Source organism: Mchenga conophoros, linkage group LG3 (genome assembly GCF_057382185.1).
Source record: "Mchenga conophoros isolate Kocher_MC1m ecotype Shallow Benthic linkage group LG3, M_conophoros_male_GT1.1, whole genome shotgun sequence".
Taxonomy (NCBI): domain Eukaryota; kingdom Metazoa; phylum Chordata; class Actinopteri; order Cichliformes; family Cichlidae; genus Mchenga; species Mchenga conophoros.
Genome location: NC_140528.1, coordinates 18945761 through 18966851, shown reverse-complemented (window position 1 = coordinate 18966851; position 21091 = coordinate 18945761). Strand labels below are relative to the sequence as shown.

The 21091-nt window shown below is 42.6% G+C and overlaps 1 protein-coding gene and 2 pseudogenes across 1 annotated transcript; 2 read left to right on the top strand and 1 right to left on the bottom strand.

Annotated features, from left to right (window-relative positions):
* Positions 1-717: 717 nt before the first annotated feature.
* LOC146577556 (neuroligin-2-like) lies at positions 718-4659 on the bottom strand. Its single transcript, XM_085267677.1, has 4 exons — positions 4621-4659; positions 2734-2967; positions 1852-2165; positions 718-1546 (listed from the first exon to the last, which is right to left on the bottom strand). Exons 1-4 carry the CDS (start codon positions 4657-4659, stop codon positions 718-720), a joined length of 1416 nt encoding a protein of 471 aa, XP_085123803.1.
* Positions 4658-5795, top strand: LOC146577555 (uncharacterized; annotated as a pseudogene).
* A 7003-nt stretch (positions 5796-12798) lies between these two features.
* LOC146577554 (protein NLRC3-like) lies at positions 12799-20489 on the top strand (annotated as a pseudogene).
* Positions 20490-21091: the final 602 nt, after the last annotated feature.

The window sequence follows — 21091 nt, the reverse complement described above, 5'->3', positions numbered from 1 at the left end:
ACGACTGAGGCCAGTTTGGCACTTTGTCATGAGAACATGACAGAACTCTGTTAGTTGACGGTAAATAGCGAAACTCTATTTTTCTTTGGTTTTTCTTCTCCCTCGATGAGAAATGAAACACAGCAGTACTTACTTGGCACCTAAAAATGCTGGTAGAATGAAAGATATCAGTGTTTTCATAGTTATATGTTTAGTGTACGCCTCCCCCCTCCAGACTGCTCAGCAGATCGGGAATTTTTAGAGAAGAGCAGGAGGGAGGCGTGTCAAATGAGAGGAAGAGAGCAGTAATAAAACACGGATGTAGAAAAGAGAAGCATAATGTGCACATAACACACAGGAGATGGAAAAAGAGATGACGCCAACGTAAAAAAGAGAAAACAGCGAGGAGCGAGAGAGCATTCGTCCCTTTGACAAATGTTGGAGGTCTTGAGCCTGGAAACAGCAGACCGTCTTTGAAAACAGTATCTTTGAAAGATCTGAGTCACCCACCCCAAACTGCTCATCTGCTGCTGGACACTTCAGTTGCACCTCCACATGCCACCAGTGGAGGGAGCTGCCAAGTTTCACAGCACATGACGCAGCAGGTGTAGTTGCTTTTGGAGAAAGAAGAGAATAAGAGGACAGAACGAAGGCCCACGTCTAGAGGCCTCCCTTCCAGAGCGGAAGCAGAGCCAGTGTTCCTGGTCCCTAGGTGGCGCTGTGTCGGGCCTGTCCCTACTATACCCTGGTGGTGGAGTGGGGGTGGGGCAGGGTGTTGTTGTGGCCGGTGGAGGGGAATGTGTTGAAGGCGTGAAGAGGCTGCATGCTGGTGATGGTGCTGGGGATCACGGTGATGGTGTATGGCGTCATCAGCGGCACGTTGTCGGGGGCGCGGCGCAGCGCCAGGGTGTAGTCGGGAGGGCAGGCGGGCCGCAGGATGTCGTGGGGTCGTAGGGGCTCCATGTCGTGGTGAGCGTCGTGCTCCCAGTCCTTCATCTGCAGGGACATGATCTCCTCCTCCTGGCTGTGAGCCAGGTCGTTGGCGGGGCCGCCCCGCTGAGGGGACAGCCGGTGCCGGCGCATCTCGTGCCGCTTGTCACGCTTGTAGTAAAGGGCGGCGAAGGCCAGGATGTTGAGGAAGAAGAGCGACGCTCCAAATGCAACTGTCACGCTCAGTTCGGTGGAGTAGTCGCGGGTGTCTCCGGGAAAGAGGTCCTGGGGCGGGCGCTCTGAGCCCTCGGGCTCAGGATCTGATGGGAAGGTAGGGTAAGGATGACGAGTGGTTCGAGGAACGTTGTTTCTGGGCCTCATGGTGCCGGGGTCACGGCCTGCAGGGGAGCGCGTAGTGGTGGGAAAGAGCACGTCGTGCAGGCTGTGAAGATGAGGGACTAATTCCAGCCAAAAGGCCACTTTGTTAGCTCTGTAGTTGTCTCTGACACGAGGTTTCAAACCGATGTGAAGGTACTGCTTGTCCTTCCAGTTGAACTTGGTCCAGATGACCTCCTCGAAGCGGTTGGGCTTGGTATGAATGAACTTGGTGTCCTGAGGGACGGGCAGGTTGGGGTCCCTGGTGGAGCATAAAGGTTAAACGTTTCAGTTCAAAGTTATATTCAGTCTCCATTATAAGTAACATGTGGCATCAATACACTGAATACAGACAGGAGGCCCATTCTCTGTGCAACCTTTAAACTATCTAAGACCAACCGGCTGCTCTGGGATCTGGATGCTTTTGGTGAACCAGTATGTTCAATTCTTCAAAGCCACACGGGAATTAAACTAGCAACCTAGATTCAAGTATTCAACATGACTAGAAGGCTGTCAGAGAACATACAGTAACGTGTACAGTTTACACTACTGTGACATGAGGCCTACCCAGTCTTTGCGAAGTTAGTCCAGTAAGTCATGACCACAGCGCTCAGCATCACATCGTTCTTGGAGAAGTTGCACGGGAGCAGGTCCGTGGCACCGATCATCGGTACACCGAACACATAAGGTATCTCGTCTCCGTGCGCGGCGTCGGCCCACTCGGGCCGCGTCTCGGTTTGGCAGTGGTGGTAGAACGTGTAAAAGTAAACTGGGGACTGAAACTCAGCATGGAGTTTGGCAGTGGCCACAGCTGGTGCCACCCACTGGTGGTCCGTAAACAGGAAGCGAGTGAGAAATCTAGAAAGGAAAAAAAAGTCTTTCTGATAACAGAAGGAGTGACAGGCAGCAGAGAGGAAGCATGACTGCATTATCCAAACATGTCTGTACTGTGACTGTGGTCCGGCTGTGAGGGGTTCGCAGGCCGATCTGTCAGAAACACCGACACTGAGATTGGGAGCCCACTACCTGGGGGATGATAGCATTACTGCCCACAGAGCCTCAAAGGTTAAGGCGCAGACACGCCGTGATGTGGATGAGTGGCTCTCTTTAGCACGCTTGTCTTGTTTGATGCACTTCACTGGGCTCACATGTTACTGATTCCATTCTTTACTCGCATGTTTTAAACGCTTAAAGCACTTTCACAGGTTTTGATATTCTTTTGAAAATTCATGTGAACTCAAGCTGTCAGAATTGTAATGTAAGCTTTGATAATTGTCCACATTTGTCATTTTGACGATTATCCGTTTATTTTAATGAATACAGCAAACAGAAAAAAACTAACAGATCAACAAACGCGGCTCCTAATGAGACAAAACCTGATGATGCTGCAAAATGCAGTTAAGTGAGAGGAGGCTGTAAAATGGAATAACTGAAAAAGTGGCAGTGTACAGAGGTGGCGTCCTCACCCTCTGGGTAGCCGTAGAGGTTGTCAACAAAGCTGGAGATGGTGTAGTCGAACGCCGCAGCTGAGATGCCGTCGTTGTCCTCACTGTCGTCCACAAACTTCAGCCCCTCTCCCTGGTTCACTCCTATCAGGATGTCATAGTTTAGGAGCTCCCCCTGGTGGAGCAAATAAGGAAGAACATGCTGAGTGCTGGAACAGAGCCTGTGTGCATCACAAGTCTACAACAGGAAGTGCAGCTGAAGCACAGCTTTGTGAATTGGCAGCATTTCATTTCCCAGTAAACAAAATAAAGATTAGCTGTTGCCATGAAATTCCTACTATAAACTGTAAATACTGCAATATATGCAGGGTTCATACACATTTTTTAGAGTCAAATTCAAGCACTTTTTAAGCACATTCAAGGTCAATTTTCAAGCTTTTCCAGCACACTACCAAAAAAGAAGCATGTTTCACTTTGCATCACCTCAGTAAGACCTTGTAAAAATTTAAACAAATCATCTGAGGTCGATTTAAATGTCTTTTGTTTCCCTTTTGTTAAAAGAGCAGCACACAAAAATACAGAAAAAGGAAACGGTTGCCTTACATGCATATAGTGTACAAACTCAAAAAAACACATTCCTCTTAAAAATGCGCAAATGTGAACAAATCAACTTGTTAGAGATCTTCATCTCCACTGTAAATAAACAACAAGCCAGAGAACAAGAAAACTGCACCAAACACCACAAACACCAACAAATTAATGTCTTCTCATCAGACATTGAAGCTTCTTTCCTGTGTGACGTAAAAAATAAGAGACAGATGTTTGTTTGTTTTTTTAACTAGTTAAGCACCCACGTTCAGTCATCCACCCATTCACGCACACATTCACACACTGGTGATGTAGCTACAGCCACCCTGGGGCGCCACCAGGCCCTCTGACCACCACCAGTAGGCAACGGGTGAAGTGTCTTGCCGGGTGAAGTGTCTTGCCGGGTGAAGTGTCTTGCCCAAGGACACAACGACCGAGACTGTCCAAGCCGGGGCTCGATTACAAGGCGAACTCCTAACTCTTGAGCCACGATCGCCCAGTGGGGACATGGGGACATTTCAATTTCCAGCAGGAAGCTCCCCCTTTTTGTTAAACCCTTTAGATCAGGGGTCGGCAACCTGCGGCTCTTTAGTCCTTATAGTGCGGCTCCGCGTGGTTTGTGAAAATAAATTAGCTGAAGTGTATTTTATTTATGTTAGTTCTTTTTTTAACTTGTAGTTCTAAATTGGAAGATTATTGTGATTTTGCAATATACAAATAAAATTATATTTTGTTATTTTTTCATCGCTCAAAATAAGCGTCACACTCGCGGAAGCCGGTGTACCCGGCGAAACGCCGTGCATTTATCGAGCCTTTCAACCCCAGATAGGCCAATTATGGCTCTTTGGCTCTTTGGGTCTTAAAGGTTGCTGACCCCTGCTTTAGATGAACAGAGTTTTTTAATTAAATACATAATCTTTAATAAATGTTCTCTTTTATAAAAAGTAGGATAATTAAAAAAACTTTTATTATACCTCTATTGAGTAGAAAAAAAACTCGTGTTTTCTGTCGTCTGTTATATAATATTAGTGATGTTTGTGACAATTAATTTCTTAATCGGCTGGACTAACCAATAGTCCACAACCAGGAAACACTGAAATTTTACGTTAAGTTTGAAAACAGTTAAAAAAAAAATACCCCATTCCAAAATGTCTTGTGACAATCTCATTGGCTTAGGGAGTGATGATGTCATAGATCTTAAGAATCTTAAGTCCTTTGATGTTTTTCCTTAAGTAGGGGTGAGAAACAGCAAGTTTTAGTTCGTTTCAGCAGCATCTGTGTTTGCAGCCTACAAAACGTTCACCACAAGCTCTTCAAAGTCATCGTATAGAAACTCCAACATGTTTCCAAGAAAAAAACAACCAATTCAAAAAGATTACGCCGCCTCTCCTTCCTGGCGTGGCCGGCCAATTTCCCCAAATGGCGTCTCATCCTTCCAAAGGGCGTTAGAGGAGAGTAGGAAGGAAAACTACCTTCTCCAGAAAAAAATGCAACAAATTGAAGAAGAGAAACTTCAACTGGAGGACAAATGTAGACGAATGGAAGCCCAAAATAAAGAGCTGGAAGAAAGACAACAGCGCCAGCCGGACATAAAAATTATTAATGAGGGCTGGGGAATCAAGTTTGCTCAGAGCCGAGAGCAGATTGTGCACCTCATTAAAGAAAACAGGCAAAAGAGTGCAGAACTAAAAGAAATGACCAACCAGCTCCAAGACAAGAAAACGATGACTGATAAGATACAACGGGATCTCCAATACATGGACCGAAAAAATCGGCTCCTCCAAAGACAGCTCCATGAAGCTGTGGAAGAAAAGAAAGAATTCCTCCAACAGAAGGAAGAGCAGGACAAAAAGCAACGAGACATGCAGCACGAACTGAAGAGCATGCAGGAAAAATACCGCATGCTGAAAGAAAGCCTGGATGAAACACTGCGCCAAAATAAAGACCTTCTTCAACAGAAAGAGCAACAGCAAGAAAGACTGAAAGAAGGAAAACGTATCGTCCAGGACTTTGAGTCTAAAAATCTAAAACTGCAAGAGTTTTGTAATCAGCTGGAGGACAAAGCAACTAAAGTGGAAGAAGAAAAGGACAAACTGGAGAAACGCTGCTCACAGATGCAGAGAAGGATCGATCAGATAGCGAGAAACAACTCCGAGCTCGTTAAGGGGATTTTGGTGGAATTCAATAACTTGAAGCGTGAAAACACTCAAATGCAGGCGCAAAAACAACAAGAAGACAAAATACATGAAGACCTGCAGCTCACGCTCCAAGAAATCCAGAAAAGAAACGAGCAGTTAGAAGACAAGCACAAAGAGGTCCAACAGAGAAATGCAGACATGCACAAGGACAAGCTGATACAGGAGGCAACATCCAAACAACTCAAAGACAAGCTTGAAGAACAACAAGCAACATTGGAAGAGGTGGAACAAAGATGTGAGAAACTTGAAGAACAAAACGCAGAAACCATCGATGAGCTGAGAAATCTCATCCTGGAGAAAAAAGCGCTCGTGGAAAAGTGCATGAAAAAAAAGAGAAAATGGTTCCACTTGTTCCGGAGGAGAGACGCTACTGCTTCCTCACCTGATGTAGCCTCGTCTTGCTCCACCTCTGTTAACCCCCCCAACCAGTCCCGGCCGTTGACTGTCCCCTCCTGAGCCTGGTTCTGCCGGAGGTTCCTGCCCGTTTAAAGGCAGTTTTTCCTCCCCACTGTCGCCAACTGCTTGCTCAGAGGGGATTGTTGGGCTTTTCTCTCCTCTGCCTTGTTTCTTCATTTACTTGTTTAACTTTTTTCAACTTATCTAAATAATAAACCAATTAAATTTATCCTTTGAGTATTTTTCATCTCATCTTTACAGAATCTTTCCAAAACATTTTCAAACATTCAGATCTGTCTTTTATTTTCTTCTTGAAGCCTCATAAATGGTGAACTAAAAACCCGGAATATGGTTTGAAACATAGTTTCAGCTGAAACTGGCATAACATGCTGTGTGTGTGTGTGTGTGTGTGTGTGTGTGTGTGTGTGTGTGTGTGTGTGTGTGTGTGTGTGTGTGTGTGTGTGTGTCAGGGTATCACTAGTTAGGTCATCATGTTTAGACTCGTTCACTCCAAAATTATTTAGGCCAAATCTTTAAAACAGTGTCATTTCATACACATTTTCAATTCACTTCAATCGCACAAATGCAGAAATAATTATTTGCAGTATCTTATTTATTATGAGAATGTCATGCCTGATCATTTGTACCTACACCACCAAAAATGGGGGCAAAAGGGAGGAGATCATGTTTAATCGGTTATAAGAAAAGGTCAGAAATATAAGTGCCGACATGAGCAGTGTCCACAGAAACCTCTGACTCTCAGCTCAAAGCTCATATAAACCATTTCTACAACCAGCAAACAAACAAAGACACCGAACAGTTAAAAGAGCAGTGACGTCACCACGAATCTGTGGTCAGGTAATATCCATGTTTTGATTGATGATTTTCTGGAGTTAAATGTGAACCGAAGCATATTTTGGGTGTTATATGCTATTAAATACTTTTTAAAAACACCCAAAACATGCTGGGTGTGGAAATAAAAAAATCAGAATTTCCTCTGTTTGAGTCACAGTAACTTTGACATAGTAACATTTGCAGTAAGTCCTAAATGTTCACCTTTAAAATCCCTCCCTCTGTTCATTTTGCCCACATCATGTTTCAGTGGTTGGCCTCAGGTTCTTCAGCTTCCTGACAGTCTGAAGTCAGCTGACAGAGTTTCACCTGCTAAATACACAGAAAATCTTGTTAAAGCCGCACAGTTTGCCCAACAGTAATATTCCCATTAAGCCCTTTCTAAACACTTTATAACAATGTGTCATCACTAAATTATAAACTTCTTCTCCAAATCTGCACGACTGCACTTAGTCACAGACTTTATTTAATTGTCCTGCGGCTGCTATCATATATTTGACCAAACAGTTCTTCTCACACAGTCACAGATATATTTCTCTCAATGCAAACTTCACTCATGTCTCAGACAGGAAACTTGAGTTTTTCTTTTTTTTCTGTCCCCACTCATTCAACTAATTTGCATATTGAGTCACATCTCGAGAGGTTGCCCTGACAACAGAAATGCATATTCAAAACATTGCTGCATAATTCAATTATTATTCTTTTATTTTTATTTCTACAGTCGTCACTTCTTTTGCTCAATCAGCTGGAAACCACTTCTAATTCACTATTTTAAACCTGCTTTAAGCTTCTAATCCCTGGTTGGTCCTCCCAGTCTCTTTTTCCTTGTCACAAAAGTCGCTCTATTGTCCTGCAACTTCCTGAGTTATTCCTCAGCTTCAGCCTTTAAGTGTGTTAAATCTACACCATTCAGCATTTATGTCATGTATTCACATTCATGAGTGTAAGCATGTCTTCATTGCGTGTATGTTGTGTGTTCATATTAATATTGAGTGTAAGCTGGTCTTCGTTGCCTCGATGTGTTTTTATAATCAGATTTAATTCCTGCATCTTTGCGCTGAACTGTGGATTCAAACTGTCTCACTTCTGATTCTCTCCAAAAACAATTTCACATGTGACAATTTCTACATGTGTGTTTTCTATTTTTCTATTCATTTATGTATTATTAGTTCATTTATTTCTTTATCTCTCTCTCTCTCTTACTTTTTTTATTTACCTTTCTGTTGCGATGCTCTGGATGTTTCTAAACCCCACAAATGCAGTCTCACTGTTCAACCCAATTTTCCTATGCTGGCATCCTGGCAGCTGCACGCTTGACTTTTCTCAGTTCATGGGCAGTTATTTTGCGCCTTGGTTTTTCCACACGCTTCTTGCGACCCTGTTGACTATTTTGAATGAAACGCTTGATTGTTCGATGATCACGCTTCAGAAGCTTTGCAATTTTGAGACTGCTGCATCCCTCTGCAAGATATCTCACTATTTTTGACTTTTCTGAGCCTGTCAAGTCCTTCTTTTGACCCATTTTGCCAAAGGAAAGGACGTTGCCTAATAATTATGCACACCTGATATAGGGTGTTGATGTCATTAGACCACACCCCTTCTCATTACAGAGATGCACATCACCTAATATGCTTAATTGGTAGTAGGCTTTCGAGCCTATACAGCTTGGAGTAAGACAACATGCATGAAGAGGATGATGTGGACAAAATACTCATTTGCCTAATAATTCTGCTCTCCCTGTAGACTTTTGTCTTATCGCCTTAACCTCCATGGTCTCAAATTCTTTAAGGATATAATTTCTTTTAACCGGATTAGGGCAAATTTCATTTATCAAAATATTCCTGATCACTTTGTTTGTAAACCTGCTGTCACCAAATTCAACTCCAGCTATGCAGAGCTGCCTCAGTCCAGGAGAAATTTTAGAGTGCACAATACCTTCTTTTATCATTGATCTCAAAGGGACTGGGATGGCTTTCACTGGGGATTTATATCTCTTAGCAGTACATCTTACATCAAATTTCTCACAAAACGTCTCATGTTTTAGTAAGACCCCATTATCATCCATAAAATGAGCTACAGCCCAAATCCCTTTAGATCTCCATTCATCCACGTACACAGATTTCCTACACAAACGGATATACCTGTTGTTCCATATAGGGGTGTTGTGAGGAGTAAAGCTATGTTTATAGATTAATTTCCAGTAGAGACGGACCTGCTGATGGAAAGCTGAGAGTTTAACAGGTAACGAACTGCAATCAAAGTCACAACGTAACAAAAAGTCTATTCCACCCATTTTGCCAAAAATCACATTGGGAATAATGTTCCAAAAGGAATTTTTGTTCCTAATGAAAGATCTTAACCATTTCAATTTTAGTACACCATTCATAACATCAAAGTCAGTGGCATTAGCCCCACCCTCTTCATAATTCTTAATCACATCATTTTTCTTTATATAATGACATTTGTTCCTCCATATGAACCTAAAATTAAGAGTATTTATAGATTTAATTAGTTTTTGAGGTATGGGCAGAGAAAAGGCTGGATAGATGAGTCTGGACAGACTGTCCATGTTGGTTAGCAAGATTCTCCCAAACAGAGTTATGTCCCTTTGCAGCCACATGTTTAAAATTGACTTACACTTTTCTATATTGGTACAGATATTCTTATTTTCTGTTGATGTCTTATCCTTGCAAATTACAATGCCCAGATACTTCACCTCTTTTTTGATCTGCATATTATTTATTGCTTGCAGGGGACACTCATGCAGAGCTAGAATTTTGCATTTATTAATATTCAGCTGTAGGCCAGAAGCTTTGGAGAAATGGTTGATCGCCTGCAAGGCTAAAGGAATCTGGTCCTCATTTCTTAGAAACAGGGTGGTATCATCTGCCAGCTGACTGATTATTATCTGTTCACCCATCACAGTTAACCCCTTAATGTGACTGTTTTTAATCAAAATAGACAACAGCTCAGCAACCATGATGAACAGAAGTGGTGAGCTGCTACATCCCTGCCTTATCCCTCTATTAACCTCAAACCTTGAACATGTACCATGTTCTAGCAAAACAGAGCTGTTAATGTCATTATATAGCATCTCTATAACATTGATAAATTCCTCTCCAAAACCAAAAGACTGCAGAGTTTTTAATATGAACGTATGTTCAACTGAGTCAAATGCTTTGTAAAAATCCAAGAACAGGATGTACCCTCTCTCTTGGATTAATTCACTGTATTCAAGGAGATCCAAAACCAGCCTAATATTGTTATGAATTAGTCTTCCTTTCAAAAAACCTGATTGTGTTTCACTGATAATGTTTGAGATGCCTTTCTTTAGCCTCTCAGCTACAGCTCCAGACAGGATCTTATAGTCAGTGTTTAGTAAGGTGATGGGTCTTAAATTGTCTAAAATTCTTTTATCCTTACCCGATTTAGGGATCAGGGTTATCAGCCCTTGTTTCGTGCTCGGCATCACTTCTTTTTTCTCTATCGATTCCTTTAATGCATCAAACAATAAAGTTCTTAGGTCCTTCCAGAAGAATTGATAAAAATTAGTAGTGAGTCCATCTGTCCCTGGGGACTTGTTTAATGCCATTTTCATGACCACCAAATCCAGTTCCTCAATTTTAAGCTCTGAATCACACAGATCTTTGAACGGCTTGTCAATACATGGGATGAGATTATGAATCTTATCAAAGAAACTATCAGAATCAGCTGCTGAATATTCTGAGGAGTACAATTTGGAATAAAAAGTGAAGACTTCTTTTCCAATCTTTCTGAAATCTTTACATTCAGTCCCATTTATCAACAAGCTTGAGATTAGATTTCTCTGCTGTCTGCACTTTTCCAGCTTACTAAAATATGATGAGTTCTTTTCACCTGCCTCAATCCACTTGGCTCTCGATCTTATAAAGGCACCCTGGGCTTTCTCTAGGTAAAGATCGTCTAATTTAGTTTGTAACTCCATCAATTTATTCTTTTCTTGCACGTTTAGTTTTTCTTTACTACAGCACTGAGTTATTTCACGAAGTAAATTACTTTCATATTCCCGTTTTTCCCTGTTCAGTTCTTTGCAGAATTTTATAGTGAATTCTCTGATTTTGAATTTAATAAGTTCCCATTTCTGTATATTACCCACTACTGAGTCATCATTTTTTATATCTGTAATTTTATGTCTAATTTTATCACAATACTTGTCCTTATTTAAAAGGCTGGCATTAAATTTCCAATATCCCCTGCTACTACGTTTCATCCTTGTTGGTTCTAAGACAAGATCAATGAAACAGTGATCAGATAGGGGTGCTTTGGAGATTTTAGATGGTGAAGTACACCTCAAAATGTCATCGCTCACTAACCAATAATCAATTCTTGACCTGCTTTCTCCATTAGGTTTAAACCATGAATAATTCTTAACTCCAGGATTCAAACTTCTCCAAATGTCTGTAAAATTATTATCACTAGAAAAGTTCTCAATAATGTTATTCTGTTGCCTCCTTCCTAAGCGAGGAGGCCATCTGTCCATCCATTCATCTGAGGTCATGTTCCAGTCTCCTCCTACTAGGATGTAATCTGTGGGGTACATAACTTTAAACTCTGAAATAACATTTGTTAGATTTTCCAATAGACGTTTATTTTGACCTTCGTTATTATGTCCATAAAGATTTGTAACAATTAGAAATATACCTTCGCTCTTCAAGCTGCAGTTGACCAATGACCCTCACTATCAGCTTTATATGTTATAATCTCCCCTGGGAACTTATTAAAACAAATCGCCACACCTCCAGATCTGTTAGATCCACGACTGAAAAGAATCTTGTCTCCCCACTGATTAGCCCAAAAGGTAACATCGGCATCCACAGAGTGAGTCTCTTGTAAAAACAGACAGTGACATTTTTGCCCCTTGCAAAATAAAAAAAGTGCCTTTCTCTTAACAATTTCCTTCAAACCCCAAACGTTTAATGAACCAAAAGAAATTTTTGAGTGAACCATAATAAGAGTATGCTAAGAAAATAACTTTTTTTTTAAAAAAAGAAAAGAAAAATATATAAACATGAGTTTAAATTGTAACACTTGTCACCAACTCAGTGACTAATAACCTTTAACTTTAAGTAGAACTCTTTTGTCCCATTAATAATATTCCACTGTATACAGTCTTACATCAAGTCTTTCATTCAACGTCGATGATCCTCCGTCCTTCGATGTATCCATGAGGACCCCGGAAAAAGGCCCGTTTCCCAGCCCGTCTGGCTTGTTCAATTTGCGGCCACAGCCGCCTCCTCTCTTCCCAGTCCTCCCGCGGCAGTACCTCAGCGAAGTGGAAACCGCCGTTCTTACAGACAGCCGAATCTTTGGTGCGACGCCAAATCTCCTCTTTAGCGTGTCTCAGAGCAAACAGAATGATGATATGTCGGACCTTGTTCTCAATCTTCTTCCCAACTCTATGCACCACATCCACAGATTCTTCAAGCTTTGATATCATATCAGGTGCGATCTTGCCAAGAATTCCAATAACCAGCGATCTGACACCTTCATCTCTTTTCTCTTCTAATCCTTTAATCCGGAGGCACCACCTCATTTTGTACCTTTCTTGCTCTCACACTCTCTCCTTGAGATCGTAGTTATCTTTGGTCAACTGCTCGTTTCGTCTCTCCAACTCTTTAACCTTTTGTTTACATTCTTTCACCTCCTCCGAGTTGAACTGAACCGCTTTGGCTAGGCTGGCTAGCATCGTACTAGCTTGCTTGCATTGCACACTCAGGTCAGCTAGCTGCTCGTCCACTCTTTTTTCAAGGTTTTTTCTACGTAGTCATGATCCGTTCCTTCTCTGCTGTCTTCCTTTCCATCACATGGCGATGTTGTTTCTTGTTTTTTGAGGTCGAGTTTGAATTTAGCAGGTTTAACTATACTTGGGGCAGTCATTTTACTACTTTCGAGTGGAAACAATAACGAACACAAAGTAAATTCTGGGACAAGTTCAACGAGCTCCTAATTCGTGCGACTGCTCAACTCGCCATCTTGCGCCACCGTCTCACTACTAGATGAACTTGTGACACACATCTGCAGCAGAGGCTGAGTGGCTGCTCTCACACCTGGAGCATCCAAATCGACCCACAAACACGTTGAAAGATGCAATGCCATCAATGTGGATTGTCAAGACTGAGAGACCTCTTCCCTCTGACCCCTCCCCAAACCCTCAAACCCTCCTACCCACCTCGACATACAAACTCTGTGTGGCTTCACGTGTTCTGTTGATGTTTACATGATCGAAATAACTTGAACACAAACACAAACAAACAAAGAGGAAGACCGCACCGGAAGGAAACAACTACAAGTCCCAGCATCCTCTGTGTTTAGGGAGCAGCAGTGAAAGTGAAAGCAGGAGGAGGAAGGTGGAGCTGAGGCAGGTGAGTGTTAACATGAATATGTTTCTTCTTATGACATAAAATAATTCCACGCTGTTCGTGTCTGTGGGTGAAATGTGAGGCCGGTCGGCTCCTCTGAGCGCTGGTTTCCTGTAAGTAGAGAGGAAGTGAGTTTAGCTGAGCCTCCGTTTAGTGTGAGAGAGCAGGAGGAGAGTGAGAGCTGTGCTGAGGCAGGGTGAGTGTTAACACCGCTCTGACATTACTGTGTCTCTGTGGCGGGAACAACAGGCTCCGTCAGTGGAGGCAAAAATAATCAGACTTTGGTTTTTCAAAGGAAACAACTTTATGTCGGAAGTTCCCGCACGCTCATTGGATAACGATGTGTCAATCTCGAGCTATTAGCCAATGAGCGTGCGGATTCACAGAAAGACCCGCCTTTATCACGGGACTTTAAAAACTACAATGGCGACAGAAACTCCGTGAGTGGAGTTCAGGGTGACGTTATGAAACTGTGACGTTTGAGCCACTTCCCGTTGATCGTGAAACTGATGGTTTCTGGTGTTTGGGTCTGTTTTTCTGTATTTATGCAGATAAAGTGTAAACTCAGATGAATTATACCATCAAATGTTAAAGGAAAATATCAGGATGAGTGTCTGTGAGCTGAGAAGGACGTGAAGCGAGCAGTTTATCCCAGAGCTGAAGCTGCTCTGTGTGCAGAGATGAGCTCAGATTCCTGCTGTGATTGATCAATAGTCACAGAAATGTAGACTTGTAGTTATTACTGCAGTATGGTCACAGCAGATACTGATAAACATGTATTATGAGGATGGATGATCAAGTTTCTCACTCTCTCCTTTAAATCTCAGTTTTTTCTTCTTCACAGTTTATCTGTTAATTTATTAATGAATAACACTGAAAGAGTTTCTGTTATATTTCCCCTTGAACATCAGCTTATTAGGGCGGCATTAGGAAATAGCCCCCCTCCAAAGAATGAATAAATGAATGATGATAATAATAAAATGATTAAAAAGCAGAGCTCAGAGTGGTAGAATGGTCAAACATGGATCCACGGGTGGTTCAACTGCATTTGGTGACGTGACTAAAGCAAATCTTTCAAATAATCCCACCATCAACGGGATGTTGTCTCCTTTACTACGGTTACTTTACTTGGTCACCGTGTGAATTTCTTTGAAATGAACCAAATTCTTTTATTTGTTGGTTGTTGCATATTTAACCTCTACAGTCAGGAAAGGAGGAGATGAGGCCTCAACAATGTTGGGTTGTAGCTGTGCTTCAGGTTAGAGTGAGTGTCCATGGAATAAATGTAAGTCAGTGAACTGGAAACATGACTGTGTTCAAACTTTGTTTTCCTTTTTATAATGAGTCTAATCAAAGGTGGACAGAAGTATCTCCACTGTGACTTTTCTGTGTCACCATCAGAGCTTCTGCACAGTGTGGAGAAAGATCCAGAAGCAGTCAGAGCAGCTGTGTACAAAGTAAGACTGAACATCTGTCTGCTGATGGACTCATTTCTGAAAACTGGACTTCTTGTGTTGTTCAGACATTGAAGAGTTTTCTTTCTCTTTAGTCTCGTTGTTTTTCTTTCTTTCAGCAGATGTTGGTCTGCAGGAGGTTTTAGATGAACATAAGATCAGTCTGAGGAGGAGATGTGAACGTGTGACTGAAGGAAGTGATGAAACAGGAAGTAGAACCCTCCTCAACAGGATCTACACTGAGCTCTACATCACAGAGGGACAGAGTGAAGAGGTTCATACCCAACATGAGGTGAGGCAGCTGGAGACAGCTTCCAAGATGGACGCCCTCCATGACGCTCCAATCAGGTGCCAGGACATCTTTAAAGCCTTACCTGACCAACAGAGACCCATCAGAGTGGTTCTGACCAACGGCGTGGCTGGTGTTGGAAAAACCTTCTCAGTGCAGAAGTTCACTCTGGACTGGGCAGAGGGCTTGGAGAACCAACATGTCAGTGTGGTGGTTCTGCTTTCATTCAGGGAGCTGAACCTGATCAGAGATGAGCAGTACAGTCTTCTGGAGCTGCTCCATGTTTTCCATCCAACATTACAGAAGGTCACAGCAGAGAAGCTGGCTGTCTCTCAGCTTTTGTTCATCTTTGACGGCCTGGATGAAAGCAGACTTTCATTGGATTTCACCAACAGGAAGCTGCTGTCTGATGTCACACAGAAGTCATCAGTCAGCCAGCTGCTGACAAACCTCATCCAGGGGAATCTGCTTCCCTCGGCTCTCGTCTGGATAACTTCCCGACCCGCAGCAGCCAATCAGATCCCTCCTACATGTGTTGACAGGCTAACAGAAGTACGAGGCTTCACTGACGCCCAGAAGGAGGAGTACTTCAGGAGGAGATTCAGTGATGAAGAGCTGTCCAGCAGAATCATCTCCCACATGAAGACATCCAGGAGCCTCCACATCATGTGTAGTATCCCAGTCTTCTGCTGGATCACTGCTACAGTTCTGGAGCACATGTTGACTACAGAGCAGAGAGGAGAGCTGCCCAAGACCCTGACTGACATGTACTCACACTTCCTGCTGGTTCAGACAAAGAGGAAGAAGAACAAGTACCATGAGGGACATGAGACGAGTCCACAGGAGCTGACGGAGGCTGACGGAGGCTGACAGGGAAGTTCTTCTGAAGCTGGGGAGGCTGGCGTTTGAACATCTGGAGAAAGGAAACATCATGTTCTACCAAGAAGACCTGGAGCAGTGTGGTCTGGATGTGACAGAGGCCTCGGTGTACTCAGGAGTTTGTACAGAGATCTTCAAAAGAGAGTGTGTGATCTTCCAGAAACCAGTCTACTGCTTTGTTCATCTGAGCATTCAGGAGTTTCTGGCTGCAGTCTACATGTTCCACTGTCACACCAACAGGAAGACAAAGGTGCTGAAGAACTTCCTTAAACCAAAATCTTTAATCAAGATGATTTCCAGTCTTTTTGATGACGATGATCTCCAATCACTTGATGTATTTCTGAGGAGAGCCATGGAGAAATCCCTCCAGAGTAAAAATGGCCACCTGGACCTGTTTGTTCGCTTCCTTCATGGCCTCTGTCTGGAGTCCAACCAGAGACTCTTAGTAGGTCTGCTGGGTCAGACAGAGATCAGTCCAGGAACCATCCAGAGAGTCATCAACAACCTGAAGGAGATGAACAGTGATGAAATCTCTCCTGACAGAAGCATCAACATCTTCCACTGTCTGATGGAGATGAACGACCTCTCAGTACATCAGGAGATCCAAGAGTTCCTGAAGTCAGAGAACAGATCAGAGAAGAAACTCTCTGAGATCCAGTGCTCAGCTCTGGCCTTCATGCTGCAGATGTCAGAGGAGGTTCTGGATGAGTTGGACCTGCAGAAGTACAACACATCAGTGCCGGGACGACAGAGACTGATTCCAGCTGTGAGGAACTGCAGAAAGGCTGGGTGAGTCCAGATGTGATCATTAACATCATTGATCAGTGTAGGTTAGTAGTTTAATGTTGAAAATAAAATCAGATTGTGACCACAAAGTGTTTGTGTCCGTACGCTGCAACCTTCCACACCATTCCTTTATTGTACAGACTCAGCAGCAGCTCCATGGATCCCAAATCCAAGAGTGGAGAACAGATTTGAAGTGTGTCACATCCATGCAGTCACAGCTGTTTCCACCATGTTTCCACTGATATTAATCCTGTTCAATGACACGTTTCATATCAGTGAATATGTTCTTTAGGACGTCCACTGACATGTTTAAGTGTCCTGCTGGAAATCACTCAAATCATCCATGAAATCCATGAAAAATCCTTTTAGTGTTTCTAACTTCAGCCTCTGTCCTCTCTCTCTCTCCATCCTCCTCACTGCTTCTTTCACTGATAATCACACAAACATCGTATTCAGCTACAAAATAACACAATAATATCATCTGATGATCATTATTATAAGAGCAGGATCCATATTTGATATCAGAGTAACACACTGCTTGGTTATGTGCAGTCATCATCAGTGACTGTGGGTCAAACAGAAGCTCTCTGATTGGTTGCTGACCTTGGTCACCTGTCCACTCTCACCTGTTTGTGTTTGCTCTCTCTTTGCTGTCTCCATCCTCTCTCTCCTTTCTCTCCCTCTCTGTCTTTGTACGTCACTCAGGTCCAATGGAAACAGTGACATTTACAAACGTTCTTGAATAATTTATAATACTTTGGAACAACAGTAAAACAGCCAAAAAAGTGTAAGACTGAAGCAGGTCCAACCTTATAACCAATACGGGCTCCACCCCAAACAATAACCAAATTCCCTAATATACTAAAATCACTCAGCAGTCCAACTGCTTTCCACGGTCCAACCGTATTAAATCCTTTAGCGGTCCAACCGCATTCAATCATTTTTAGCAGTCCAACTGCATTAAATCCTCAGTACTGTCATGAGATTCTCATCAAAATCAAAGCAGACATTCCCCAGTAATTTCAGTGAGTAGACTTTAATTTGTAATGTCCAATTTGGCACACTTTGGAAATAATTCAACAGGTAGTGCCTTACCTTTGGATAAGCGGCTTAGAACAACAATGAGAAAAAGAGAGCTGATTATTAGCTCATCAAAACACAAAACAAAATCACAATGAATTATCGGTTAATTTCATTTAAAATAATTCATTAAGTATTTATGTACAATTCAAATTAGTTAATTACATATTTTGTTGGTTTGTTTTCTATTTTAATTATTTTACTGACACATTTAATGAATTATTTAATGATGTATTTATTTAATTCACGTTGCTACTCCTGGCCCTGCATCGCTGTTCATAAATACATTTTATTTGTCAGCTTCACCCATCAAAGTCAGGGGGCGGGGTTAATGCTGATCAAGTCAACACCATTGCTTTGGTCTGGTGGGCGTTCTTTTAGTGGGCTTTTCTCAATACTAAGTAGGCCTACACACCAGGGTTTGGACATGTGTGGACCCAAACTATACTTTTACCCTTTTTTGTGTGTCACCAAATACACTTTAATATTTTCTAGACAAGAATGTAGTGGCGTAATCTTTAACCTCTTTTGGCTCCAAACAGAAGTGACAGACTTGAGCAGGGTTCATTTAAAGGCTGACAGAAGTGGAGTGGTGACGGGGAGATGTTTGACAGGACAGTGTTTCAGCCTCCACAGGTTCATGTTGTGCTCCATCAGTCAGTGAAGATGAAGTCAGTGCTGATGAGGCTGTAGAGTGTGTGAGGGATGTGAATGAGGATGATGAAGATCTGATGATAGCAGATAAAAACAGGCTGCAGAGACTTTGAGCCATACAGGGCACACAGTGTGTGTACAGAACAGCTGAAATCATTATGGAGGCCTCACTGGGATATGGAAGCATCACAGTACAGCTTCAGTGAAGCTTTAAAGTCTCTGATATGAGATGAGAAATGAAGCATCCAGAGCTTTTTCATGAGTGGAAATCCACTGTGACTGTGAGCTGCTGCTACAGCCTCCAGATTAGCCAGCAGCTCATCCTGCTCAACATGGACCTGTGGTCAGAGTGTGTGCTGGATAATCCGGCCCAGGATGAGGCCAAACTGACATGGGATGAAATGTCTGTCACATAATTGAGCTTAGTGTAGTTTCATTTCTGCACAATTTAAAAACAACCAAAACTTTGTTCTGTCTTTTCTATGTTATACTGTAGACTTTCTTTGATACTGTGTCCAAAAGGAGCAGCTTTTACTTTGAAGGGGAGGCGTCTCTGTTTCCTCTTCAGGTTGGATGATGGAAGCAAATTAGTAGCTGTGTCCCAAAACGTCGGCTGCATCCTCCAGAGGCTGCATTTGAAGGCCGATTACGTCACAGCCAGGCGATGAAGGCTGTCCGTATTTGTCGACTCCTTCAAATGTGCCCGACAAATGCGTCCTTCATTTCCCCGAATTTGAAGGATTCGTCGGGTGTGTCCTTCGTGGCCCACCATATCCCAGAATTCATAGCGCGGCCCAGCCAAATTTCAGCTGCCAACAATGGCGGCAGCTACTAAGTTTTCAAATTACTCTTATTAATCTTTCTGGGTCACAAAATAAACTTTTAACATATTTTCAGGCGAGAAAGTAGCTGTGTAAACTTCAAATATCTGCTTGGTTTATCAAGACATCGCATATTTGCAAAAGTGTGCCGACGTTTTCAGAGACGTCTGTTCCCCACCCGCTCGCTAGCAAGCCGGGGGGTTCAATGGTCACTCCAGCCGGCGAGAGCAGCGGACGCCCGCTTCATCGTTTTCAGACCCCGCTCTTTCACTACTCAGGTGAAACACGATATATAAGTCACTCGGATAACTTAAAAATGTAATTGTTTGCCTTTTTTCTGTGTTTTATTTGTTCCGGAGTAAATCGGTTTGGCTGAGATCAAAGTTCCTCCGGGATTTTCACACAGCTGAATAAACGTTAAACAGGAAACTGATTAAACAGAAGTGTGAGACGGTCGAGAATTTACGCCAGTGTCCTGTTATATTTTAGATAGCAAGGAGCAGACGGCCGAGTTTATTAAACTCCACCAACACAGCGGTGACGCAAATCTGAAGGCTAGACCGTCCCATTTCACAGCCTCGCACTTCCAGCCTTTTCGGTCTTTGAAGGACCCGGCCCACGTAGACCGCGAATACCGGGTCCTCCGAAGGATGCAGCCGACGTTTTGGGACACAGCTAGTGTGCGATGTTCTTTCAGTGTTGCACTTTGTAGACGCTCCCTGAGCACTGGTCTCACAGCCAGCTGCACATAGAGACCAGTGTTGTTAGTCCAGGTCAGAAGATGACTTGTTGGAATGAAAATGAGCTTGTAGTTTGTCTGCTTTAATAATGTGACTGGAAAAAGGTGTTGGACTTCAAATATGTCCATTTCTTTCACACTTCACCTTTAAAAGTGAAGCCTTGTGGTTCCTGGAAGGAAAAACACGACTTTTTCAAGTCTTTGTCCTGTTTTTATGATAAATGTACGACTTTAATGTGAAATATTCAGAGTTTTTTCTCTTGTTGTGTTTGTTTGAAGCTGCTTCCTGTTGGCTTCAGCTGTTTGGAGTTTCCATTTTCTAAACTTCTACATTCTGAACCTTCTTCAGCTCTGAACAGATGATGAAACACTGAATGATTTCAAGCTCACACTTTGTCTAATAAACTTACATCTTTCATTCTTTATACAGATTGTGGGGCTGTGGTTTGTCAGAGATCAGCTGTGATTATCTGGCAGCAGCACTGAAGTCCAACCCCTCCCATCTGAGAGAGCTGGACCTGAGCTCCAACAACAAGCTGCAGGATTCAGGAGTGAAGCATCTGTGTGGTTTCCTGGAGAGTCCAGGATGTGGACTTGAAACTCTGAGGTCAGTCAGCATGTTTTAGTTGTGCTGAGATGAATATGATGTGAAAGTTGTGCTGACACTAAACTGCAGACATCAGGCTGATATTATACTGATCCACACTGAGGATCTTCATGGTAAAGTCTGTTTTCTTCTTCTCTGGTTTAGTCCATTGACTGCAGCAGAACAATGTTCACATTTCAAACCTTCAAAGAAGAAGAAAAATCCTCCACTGGATAATTCACTGTGAAACTCTCCAACTCTTCATTCCACCTTAAAGTCTGTCTGACACTGAAATCCAAAGCAAAATGTGCGTTTGCTTTACAGACAGCAGTCCAACACAAACATACACACATCATCCAAAACACAGTCCAACATCCAAATCTCCTCCACTGCCAGCATGAATGATGGGAAAGAGAAGGAGGAACACTCTGACATTCAGGGTTAGAATGAGTTTCATGAAGCAGACTGTGAAGATCAAAGCTGCATTAGAAAGCTTACATGAATGAATGAGTGGACAGAAGTGGACAGAGATCATCTGAAGCACTTCAAAGGCTTTAAATCAGCACATTTCTCTTTATTCTTTATCAACTCTGTTAGTTTCTCTCAGTTTTCTGTGGAATGAAGCTAACAGCAGGCTAATAA